Source organism: Sycon ciliatum, chromosome 8 (genome assembly GCF_964019385.1).
Source record: "Sycon ciliatum chromosome 8, ocSycCili1.1, whole genome shotgun sequence".
Taxonomy (NCBI): domain Eukaryota; kingdom Metazoa; phylum Porifera; class Calcarea; order Leucosolenida; family Sycettidae; genus Sycon; species Sycon ciliatum.
The window spans coordinates 7,254,041-7,265,970 of NC_088650.1; the positions used below are offsets into that span (position 1 = coordinate 7,254,041).

Consider the following 11,930-nt stretch of genomic DNA (forward strand, 5'->3'; position numbering starts at 1 on the left):
CGGGTGGCGTGGATTTTGCGGTAAAATTCAAAATGCAAAAATATAATTATTATTTTGTAAAGAGGCTGGACATATTGACATCGACAATGCCAATGCCAATAGGCCATGGGATGGTAGCAGCTCGATCGTGTCACTGATTCTCTGAATTTCTGAATCTCATCTCCCAACCCAAACAACCAGGCAGGCTAGGCTACGGCGTTGTGATACTCAAACTGCCAAGGTCAAAGTCTGCAAGAGTATTAATTGGATTCCTGTTGTGATCTGCGAGTGAACCGTACACCTGTAATCGTTGGTGTAGCTCTTCAAGAACACGCGTTCCCTTTAAAGGAGTAATGTCACTGGATTTGTTCAGAAAGGAGCTGAATTGGAAGGTTTCAGAGTAACGACTTCACTGACTTCGACAGCTGTTGCATAACTAGCACATTTGTCTAGGAAGAAAATACGACCACGTCTTTACACAGATTCTGACTGGAGATTCTGACTCTCTCTCTTGTACATGCACTCGAGGATTGAAATGTGGACTCGTGCCATAGTAGACGGAGTGGCGCTTTCTGCATCAAGTCCTTGATCTAGCTCAATGCCAAAGTTATTCACATCCATTTCTATATATCACTTCGATACTGCACACGTAGAATGGCAGCCCAATACGATGAGGACTTTTCGACTTGGTTTGAGGAATTTGCGAATACATTCGCTACTCTGTCGCCGACCAAGAGACAAGAATTCAACGAGCGCTGGTTGCAGCTCTGCTCGGCAAGTGAAGTCGCGCATCTAGCCAAGACCTGCGAGGAGATGTCGTACCGCGACTTTGTCGTGGAGCTGCCGCCAGAGCTCGTGCCGCTCATTCTGCAGCACCTGGACTGGAAGTCGCTGCTGTGTTCGATGCGTGTCAGTGCGCGCTGGCGACAGGTCATCATTGAGCGCGGTCGCGGCGTGTGGTTAAATAAACACTGGCCGTGGCCGGTGGACTTGGGCCGCCACCCGGTATATACAAGCGGGCACCGTGGCAGTGCTACTGACCCTAGTGATACTGCCGCTGTTAGTAGCGGCGGCATCAGCGCTACTTCCTCTGTCGCGGCTGCCGTTAGCAGTGGTGCAGTCTGCGCAGGCCACCCGTACGATATCGTCCTCGGCGAACTGCGCTGGCGCAAGCGTCTCGACAACCGCCTGCTGCAGTGCAACCTGACCATGTGCACGCCGAGCGAAGCAAGTGCAGAAGCTCTGGTCGAAGTGTCGGAAGGCGAGCGTCTCTCCGCCATCGCCTGGAACGGAGAGGGCCTTCTTGCTGCGTGTAAGTACAGTAGACTCCTGAGTACTGATAAAACAAACACCATTGTTCGGGAGAATTAGTTCTTTATAGGCGTATTATCTCTAATATAAGCACAGTCTCCAATAATAGCACGTCTCCAATAATAGAACACCTTGGGGCGGCATTCAAAAAATAAAGTGCTCAGTCTCCACTATAAGCACACTGTGTAAATTCATTATCTATACCGGCGAAAAAAACCCTGAAATGTGTGTGTCTGACATGAATTTGGCATGGCAACATGCCTCTGAAATGAGGTTGAAATAATAATGGAACAGTCTCCAATAAAGGAACGTCTCCATTAATAGCACGGGGCGGAGGTACATTGAAAAAATAAAGGACCGTGCTTATGTAAATAATCGACGCGGAGACAACAATTTTATAATAGCAATAAAGAGAACAAATTCTGCTGTCATCGCCACACTACAACAAAGTCATGAAGGTTTACCAAAATCGATTTTCTTGTCACAATCATCAGTGGAAAGCCGTGACTGAAGAGAAACCATGCTGAATCAATGATTAATATACATTCAATAATGTGTTACGAGAACAAAACAAAGTGCTAAAATAGAATGAGGGAAGGTGAGACAATAGAAGTGAAGTGAGAGCTAAGTGCAACAGGGGTGAGGAACTAATTGCAACGCTAGAACTGTGTAGTGAGACAAACAATCATGCTGTGCACCTGCGAAAACAATCTTTTAAAACGCAACTACATGTTTCTTCTGCTTACAAAGATCAGGCTTATGCAAACGAATACAAACAGCCTCAAGTACTTTCAACTGACTAGCGTACCGTGCACGACAAAGCACAGAAAAACTAAAATCATCATACACCTGCAGACACTTAGGGTGAGACAACAGATGAAGAAAAACGGCAAACTTCTTACGATCACATTCGTTTGCATAAGCCTGATCTTTGTAAGCAGAAGAAACATGTAGTTGCGTTTTAAAAGATTGTTTTCGCAGGTGCACAGCATGATTGTTTGTCTCACTACACAGTTCTAGCGTTGCAATTAGTTCCTCACCCCTGTTGCACTTAGCTCTCACTTCACTCCTATTGTCTCACCTTCCCTCATTCTATTTTAGCACTTTGTTTTGTTCTCGTAACACATTATTGAATGTATATTAATCATTGATTCAGCATGGTTTCTCTTCAGTCACGGCTTTCCACTGATGATTGTGACGAGAAAATCGATTTTGGTAAACCTTCATGACTTTGTTGTAGTGTGGCGATGACAGCAGAATGTGTTCTCTTTATTGCTATTATAAGACCGTGCTGATATTAGAGATAATACGGGTAACCAAAGTTCTTTATAGCCCAAGTTCTTTATAACCAAAGTTCTTTATAGCCAAAGTTCTTTATAACCAAAGTTCTTTATAGCCAAAGTTCTTTATAACCAAAGTTCTTTATAACCAAAGTTCTTTATAACCAAAGTTCATTATGACAGAACTGCACTTATACTGTGGGTTCAAACTGGGACATAGCCAACGGTTCGCTATATCACGAAATTCGCTATATGATGCGAGTTCGTTATAAGTGGAGTCGACTGTACAATGTCATGTACTTGCAGTGCACATGCTATACAGTACTGGAAAAGCACATACATGTACAAGTACACATACACATACACATACACATACACATACACATACATGTACGATGCTGATCAGGGAAATCCGATCGCGTGAGTCAAGTCGGCGCCGGACGCTGTGGAGCCCTGGACGTGTGAACATTGGACCGTGAAATGGTGCAGGGTGTACACTTGACTCGCACGATCAGATTTCATTGAGCAGCACTGACTGTACATGATTGTGTTTGTACTTGTATCTACACACAAGCTTTCTACTGGTCTTCCACTAAAATCTTCCTTTGCTCGCCATTTTTTTAGTTTTGCAGCTGGGAGATGGTTGAGTTGGCATGCTTTCCTTTCGTCTTCATGGCTGAGCTGTTTCACGCAACTGAAGAGCTTGAATCGAGTCTGTGTGTCCAGTTCTTAATGGTTGATACATCGTGCATCTCGTTTGCATGATCTTCACTTTACTGGAATCCACTGCCAGGGAGAGTAAAAGTCATGAGCCACCCTGACCATGTGTCCTTCCTCCAGCACAACATGCAACATACTAATTCCACATATTTCGCTCTTCTATCTCTTTCTCTCTCTCTCTCTCTCTCTCTCTCTCTCTCTCTCTCTCTCTCTCTCTTTCTCTCTCTCTCTCTCTCTCTCTCTCTCTCTCTTTCTGTCTTTCTTCCTCTCACTCATCAGTCCCACACCATCCGCAAGGCGTTATATGCCGCGTGCTCAACCCCAAGCCTTTCTTAGGCATTGCTGAGACTACACCACTGTCGTTCAGTGTTCCCGGTGGCTGCCGTAAGGCCAAGTTTCTTCGTCCAAACGATCTATTCCTGGCATCGTACAGTGCGTTTCACATCCTCAAGGTTACATTTGACAATGATTTGAAGACAGTTGAGCAAGCGTTTCACGGACACACCAACTTGGGTAAGGTTTTGAGCACAGTGTCTTTAGTACAATGCGTTTTCATGTCTTTTTAGTGCTGTCATCATGCATCACTTGCAGCAACTGGCTGTAGATGTTTTGGTGTATGTGTGTACGAGTATGTGCTTTGGGAGCTGCTAGTCTATTACAAAAGTCCAGACCTCTCGTTTAAAAAACCCCGTTTGGCCAGCATCTATATCACATCAAATCTGTGATCACTTTGTGCTTAAAATTTCCCAAATTGGGCGTCTGTTATTCAATCGCTTAGAAATTTATACGAGAAAAATTGCGTGAGCTACCTGAGCAATATTCCGAAGAAATTTCTCAAAAAGCTCGAGCCAAATTTGAATTATTCGAAAAGTCCAGAGGTCTATACTTTTGAAACACACTATAGTCTGTTGCGATGCACTTGCTCTGCGAGAACATATCCGAACTTTTGGTCCACGGTAGCCTTTGTGGCTTCTCAGTTGGCGTGCGCGTACAGTTATCCGTAGTGCACTTGTGTACATCGCGCACGCATAGGTACCGGATAGACAAGCTTGAACGACATGTACGTACAGTTTGACTGCTTATTTGGAGTAAAGGTCCTCCTAAAGACGGTTTAAAAACACCGGATAAATGTGGTGACATTTTACAGGCGGCGGTAGGTCTCTCTAGAAATCTTTCATGAAATCGAGGTTACTGGATTGTAGACATCTGACTGTACTGTGTATTGCTGATACCTGTACTGAAGTACTTGAAGTATATCTGCCGCCTGTAGCATTGCCTATTGTTTAATGCGCTTTGTTTGTTTTTCGTCACTGTCACCAGTGTTGGACTTCGTAGCGCTGGAAGGACCCGGGGGCAATCATCTCGTGTCGTTATCGCGTGATCAGACCGTCAAGCTGTGGGATTACACCACCGCAGAGTGCTGTGTCACGGTTAACTTGGACCCAGCACTCAAGCCTGTCTCAGGTCAGTGCCACTAGGTATTGTGTGTGACCTTCGGAAAAGGATCTGGGCAGTCGTCATTGCCCTAGGAATGGATGCTTTAGATCTGAACACCGCCACTATTGCCACTGAGTTTTGTGTGACGTTCCGAAAAGGATCTGGGCAGCCACCATTGCCGTCAGATGTTTTAGATCTGCAGACCGCCGCTACTGCTTGTGTTTCTAGGCCCGCGGTGTGCTCACAGAAGCAGCCGTAGGCGCTTGTAGGAGATTTCTCTTGAGTACCGAGTGTATTTCTATGTTCACTCATCGCTGTACATGTACCGTCTGTGTGTGCATGTGTGTGTGTGTGTGCGTGCGTGCGTGTGTGTGTGCGTGCATGTGCGTGTGTGTGGTGTATGTGTGCGTGTGTGTTTGTGTATTTGTTGTGCAGTGGCCGCTGGGTGTCTGGCCAGCGGACCATCAAGCGCCGGCCAAGACTCCATTGCTGTAGCCGTGTACTTTCAAGAGTGTGTCAAAGTAAGCACGGGCTGAAGTACAGTAAAACCTGCAACTAAAGACCACCGTGACTAGCGGCCAGCCTGGTACTACAGTAAAACCTGTAACTAAAGACCACCGTGACTAGCGGCCAGCCTGGTACTACAGACCACTTTACCAGGCACGGACGGTCTCACATTCATATATTATGGTTGTGCGGTGCAAACCTCTAACTAAGGACCACCTGCCACTAAAGACCGCTTTCTCTGGCCCCAAGGCAAGGGGTGGTCGTTAGTCACAGGTTTTACTGTAGTCGTGTAGCTTGCCATTGCCCTTCAGCACTCTTTCAGAAGTTCAGTGAAACCTGTCTCAGACGACCGCTCAAGGGACCTTCGAAACAACGTGGTCTCTGTTACCAGGTAGTCTCCTTATCCAGGGTCGTTTGACTGGAAATGGCATCCCTTGGTCCTGGTTGCAGTGGTCTTCTGGGACAGGTGGTCGCCTTATCCGAGTGGTCGCCTTGACAGGTTTTACTGTAATAGCTAATAGTTGGTCACCTTTTTTTATTCTATTGGCTTGTTGCTTTTAGTGTCCGATCGGTTCTTTGAGGCGCGAGGAGTAAACTCCACATTGCTTCTTTTCTCATTTGTTCCCGCAGGTGATATGTCTATATTCTAATGGCTCGTTCCGTTTGTGTGTGGTCGGTTTTTTCAACTTGTTTGAGAGACGAGGAATAAACTTCACGTTAGTTCTTTTCTCATTTGTTCCTGCAGGTGATATGTCTATATTCCAATGGCTCATTCCATGTAGTGTGATCTGTTCTTTGAGGCGCGAGAAGTGAACTCCACGTTTCTTCTTTCCCCGTGTGTTCCTGCAGCTGATGTGTATCCCGATGGACGTCAAGCAGATTCTGGCGGCTGAGGGGCCGCACGTTTTGCTGCGTGTGAGCGGCTTCAAGGGTCCGGCGAAGGGTGACGTTGTGCTGCTACGCGGTCACACTCTCTACTTCACCGGCGTGACCAGCGTGGTGGCCGTGCACCTGAAGCTCAGCCAGGACGGCCAGGTCCTCTCGCACACCGTCAATCGTCTACTACTGTGAGTTTACATGATGTAGCGTAGTGCTAGTGAGCAGTTGTTTAGGGGCCATCCGGCATTTAATTTCGATAATTTTCACGAACGAAAAAGTTTAGTTATGACCCTCGCCCGCCCTCCTGAACAAAACATATGTTTTACTTGACAGCTAGAATGGATTTATGTTTCAGCTATCAATATTTTTCGAAACGAAACTCACACAAAATATAGTTTTTACTTGACAGCTAGAATGGATTTATGTTTCAGCTATCAATTTTTTTTAAAACGAAACTCCTCGACCCACCCACCCATAAACGAAACTTTTAAAAGATCGATAATTCTGGACGGCCCCTTACGGTGAAACCAAGGTTATGTACTCTTGGTGAAACTGACGAATACTGGTATCACAGTAGTAACAGCACCCACCCACACTACCTAGTGGTCTCCAGGTCTCCAGTGGCAGCGGTGCAAATGGTCATACACTCAAACGTCTCTTATCCGGACGCCTCAGATACGGGCACGTCTCTCTACCGGGCACCTTTAACTTGAGTTCCTACGGCAAAAATGCTTCGAATTTCGGGGAGTTGAACTTTCTTTGTATGCGCAAGTGCTTATTTGTCACTGCCAACCTGTGTAATCCACACATTTTTATCCATGCATTCTTTTTGTATCCTGAACATATGCCTATGTGCCAAATATACCTCTTCAAAAAAAAATGATATGATACATGGTAATTTGAAATTCGGATATTGAGCCAATGATAAATTATTAATGTAGAAAGGAAAAAGGATACATGGAAACGAGTTAAGACTAAAGCTGTGTTCACAACTGGCGCGTGTACGCGTGAAACCACGCGTTTGTGCGTATTTTTGCTGGCTTTTGGGGCGCCATGCGTACGGAAACGCGCCGAAATGGAACTTCCAACATGTTGGAATTTTCAGCGCGTATCAGGCGCGTATCAGCGTACATGCCAGTCACTTTGACTGGCGGGGTCAAAAAATTAGTACTTGAAGGTGTCGCACGCGCTAAATACGACTCGGATTGCTGTTTTTTGTGAAAGGCTGAGCGCGCATTTGGGGGCGCATGAACCGCAAGCGTACCGCGTCCATGCGCCAGTTGTGAACACAGCTTAAGAGTAACTCTCTACCACTGTAACTAGATACTATATACAGTCATAAAGTGCAACAACTAGGCACAAAACTGACAGAGTACTGAGACATTCGACGTCCTGACACCTAGCTTCAACACATCTCCGCAGCGCTAACCGACAGCTTTCCAACTCGGAAGGTTCAAGGTTATGGAAAGACCAAAGAGGGGAAGGTAAAAAAAACGTACGTCGTGTGAAACAACTTGTTTTGTAGTCAACTAGTCCATCACAATGTCATGCATGAGGAGTACTATAGGGGTTTGGCGTTCGGCTGGTACAATTTGTTCCGCCAAACTTCCCCCTTCTGTACTTATCTTTGATATTTCTGAGCCACCTAAGTTGGGTGGTGTGCTGCTTTGCTGCTTCGAATTGTAGTTAGACCGCTTTGTCAAGTATCCTCCTGGTCTTGTCATCGTCCAGTAACAATCGACATTCTTTGTTCCGTTGGGACTGTAGCTTGTGCTCATTTTCGTTGCGCTTACCTTCCCCTCTTTGGTCTCTCCATAACATTGAACCTTCCGAGTTGGAAGGCTGTCGGTTAGCGCTACGGAGATGTGTTGAAGCTAGGTGTCAGGACGTCGAATGTCTCAGTACTCTGTCAGTTTTGTGCCTAGTTGTTGCACTTTCTGACTGTATATAGTGTCTAGTTACAGTGGTGGAGAGTTACCCTTAACTCGTTTCCATAATGTCCTTTTTCCTTTCTACGATACATGGTAGATGAGTTATCCTGAGATAGATACGGGCAAATCTGAAATTCGGGCAGTGCCCGGTCCCAAGGTACCCGGATAAGAGACGTCTGAGTGTACTCACTTTGAGGCTCATTCTCGTTGAATTCAGCTAGAGCTGTACCTGCATGCTTTTCTGTTTGAAGGGGTTTGGCACCACGGTTACTTGACCAGGTAACGAGTTTCTCACTGAGCCTTGCTGAAGGCCCCTTCACTACTCTTTCCCTGCACACCTCACCCACCTGTGATATGACAGGCTATTGACTTCCATGAATGCCAATCAAGGATGCAGAAATAAGTACAGTAAAGCTCCCCAGATCCGGACGCCCCTAATCCGGGCACACCCATCTACCAGGCACCTTTCTGACCCATCTACTTTGAAGTAGAATCACAAAAATTGGCTTTTCAGCGAAAACGGCCCAAAAAAACTGTTGATTGCCATAAAATATGTTTTGCTTGCATGCAGTAAAGTATGCAAGTTCTGAGTCACGGGCAGTGCTCGGTCCCAACCTGCACAGGTCTGAGGAGTTTTGCTGCATGGGCTCCTTCAATCTGAGTGGGAGCCGTGGTATCGTGGCCGCGGACTCGGTCGGATGCCGTGGCAGAACCTTCCTCAGAGCCAGCTGAACACATGGCCTTTCTACGTAGACACTCGCCAACTACTGTAGTCTGCCCTAGCACTGTTTGGTGCCCGGGGTGACAGGTTTTGGGGAAGAAGTTTTCTCTTTGCATCGCGGCGGGCTTTTGCTGCAGCTCCAGTGAACTGCTGCTGCATGCAGGGGAGAGGAAGAGGCGACAGGCACGTACTGTGTAGTAGTATAGGGGTTTAGTGAGGTCAAGTTGGTGTCTAGACTGATATACCGTACTCGGCGGTAATGTCTTGTATAAAAGCCTGTCTCGTGTAGAAACCTGTTTTGAATACAAGCCTGATTTTGAAGATGCACTGTCGGCACATAAGCCTGATTTTGGTGTTGACACACATAGAAATACCTAGCTTGAATACAAGCCTGATTTGAATAGAAGCCTAGCCCAGACATTGGCTTCTACTGGAATGAGCCCTGCTTTTATAGGCGACATTACGGGTATCTTACTGCTTGTAAGTATTTGGCGTAGACAATAGGTATGTGTGTTGATAATGCTTATCGTGATATTGTAGTATTGTAAATTTGTAATGGCTTCAGCAACACGATTTTGATGAAGAGAAATTGACCTGTGCATAGCCAGTACTCAGTGTTTTCTGTGTGTGCGTGCGTGCGTGCGTGTGTGTGTGTGTGTGTCTGTATCTATGTGTGCATGCGTGGGTGATATTTACGTTCCGGTGCCCAGCGATACTAAATCGCGCCTGCAGGCTATTGTGCCAGTTGCTTTGCACCCGCTGTCAGCTGCCTCGGATCACGGTGTCCTGTATGCTCTGTCAGACCTGTCCATATGGCAGTGGACCGACGATGGACAGGGCGGTCGCAGTGAGATGGTAAAGCGCGATCGCCTATGCCCAGGACTGCGTGACTCGCGCATCAAGGCGGCGCACCCGGGCCTTGTCTGTTTGAACTGGCCGCTAATCACGGCACGTACGGTGGCCGTGTCGCGGCCCGTCATTATCAGCTCGCCATCGGGCTTCCTCTCGTTTTCGTCTTTCTTCTTGGAGAACAACAGTCGCAATCCATCAGAGACTGCAACAGTATGAGTGCTCAGACCGCGAGAATCGCCCCGATTGTTTTGAAACGAATTGGGAGACGTCCGCATTGTCGATGTGAAGCAGGTGAAGCAACCCGAATGGCGGAGATGGCAGAGGATCCTGTTGTCCATCATGATGCAGGGTTCACCAGTAGCATGACAGAGCTGGTATCGGCAGCTATCACTGGCTAGCTCTAAACAGTCCAAACACCACTGTCTGGGGGGTCATGCACCTGCAAGTATGTATACCGACTAAGTGCACTGCTGTACAACAAGCATTCAGCAATGCTGCTGATGATGATGATGCCGGTGTTGTGCTAGTATGTATACCGACTAAGTGCAACAAGCATTCAGCAATGCTGCTGATGATGATGCCCGTGTTGTGTCAGTATGTATACCGACTAAGTGCAACAAGCATTCAGCAATGCTGCTGATGATGATGCCCGTGTTGTGTAAGTATGTATACCGATGAATCTCACTGCTGTGCAATGAGCATTCAGCAATGCTGACAATGTCTGTGTTACAAGGACTTGCCTGGTCTCTAGCCTTGTGACTGTCAGGTGGAATTCATCCGAGCGATTTCATTGCGTCGTGGTGGAAGGATGGTTGTTGTTGCCGCTGCTGTTGTCATTGTCGGCACTGCTGTTGTTGCCATTGCTGCCATAATCACAGTCAGCGTTAGCTTTCATGTCTCCGTAAGACAAGGTAGCTCAGACACTGGCATTGGCTAAGTACATGCCTGCTAGTGACGGAGCTGTACCGTCTCGACCTCTGCAAGCGCTGCTGCTATGGACAGCGCCCCGGGCCAGTAACCTGAGCAAGAGATGTATATATTCCCATGTTGCCCTGTATTGTGATTCACATGTTGCTCTTTCTCTCTCTCTCGCCATCGACGTGACTAACTGCCGGGCTGTGCCCCATGGTCTGAATGTGGAAGTACATATCAGCCTTTGCACTGCCAATCTTGGATCACTACAGCCTGGTGGAATACTTGCTGTTCCTGCATCACCAATCACGGATCAGTACAGCCTGGTGGCATACTTGCTGTTCCTGCATCACCAATCATGGATCACTACAGCCTGGTGGAATATTTGCTGTTCCTCCATCGCCAATCACGGATCAGTACAGCCTGGTGGCATACTTGCTGTTCCTGCATCACCAATCACGGATCACTACAGCCTGGTGGCATACTTGCTGTTCCTGCATCACCAATCACGGATCACTACAGCCTGGTGGCAATCGTTCTGGTCCTTCACTGTAACCGGATTCCGTCCTCGGTATCACTGCTGCAATATAGTTTTGGAAATCACACCATCCCACGCTGTTATAACGTACGCTTTCAATGATGTTCTTAGTGCTGCGCTGTGTAGTTTTTAACAATGCATGTAACGTGTTTAGCCTCCAGCTGCTGGTCGGCCAGGAGTAGGTAGTTCACTAGGTTCTTCTCAATAGTAACACTTGTCTAGACGCTCACACTGTGTTCAGCAGCTGCTGTGTTCAGTAGCTGCCGTGTATACATGCAACCTGAGCTGAGCTGCACGCTGTAGCAGTGTATACATGCAACCTGAGCTGAGCTGCACGCTGTAGCAGTGTATGCATGCAACCTGAGCTGAGCTGCACGCTGTAGCACACGGCAGACTGCTGTGCACGTAAACATTCACGATGACGTATTCCAGCCTCGATCTCTAACCGATATGACTAACAGGCAGTGAGCTGTGTGACGTTGTTTGGCTTCGTATCTACATGCACTCAGTAGTTGTGTCGTTACCAGTGTTGTTTTATTGGTTTTATCTTGCTTCCATGTCCTCTGCTCGTCACCTCCTTCCGCTGCACACCTGCTACCGCTGTCCGCTGTCCAACGAATGCCATCCTAAGCATAGTGAGTACGTCAAAGTGCATTGTGTGCAGTCATGTATATACGACTGTCGCTGTGTGTGTGTACGTGTGTGTGTGTACGTGTGGGTGTGGGTGTGGGTGCGTGTGTTTTGGGGATGCGGCATGGGTAACCATTGGTAAATTCCATTATGGGTATATACCCTTGTATTTCATGTGTTCTTGTACTAAGTAACAGTAAAGTTGTAGGTTGTCTGTTCACTCTTCCAGGTGT

At 47.0% G+C, this 11,930-nt stretch overlaps 1 protein-coding gene across 1 annotated transcript; it reads left to right on the top strand.

Moving 5' to 3' along the window:
* Nucleotides 1-107: 107 nt before the first annotated feature.
* Nucleotides 108-11,721, top strand: LOC135823097 (uncharacterized). Its single transcript, XM_065335928.1, has 6 exons — nucleotides 108-1,291; nucleotides 3,570-3,803; nucleotides 4,611-4,754; nucleotides 5,163-5,248; nucleotides 6,084-6,301; nucleotides 9,476-11,721. The coding sequence occupies exons 1-6, from the start codon at nucleotides 634-636 to the stop codon at nucleotides 9,831-9,833; spliced, it is 1,698 nt and encodes a 565-aa protein (XP_065192000.1). The 5' UTR covers nucleotides 108-633; the 3' UTR covers nucleotides 9,834-11,721.
* Nucleotides 11,722-11,930: the final 209 nt, after the last annotated feature.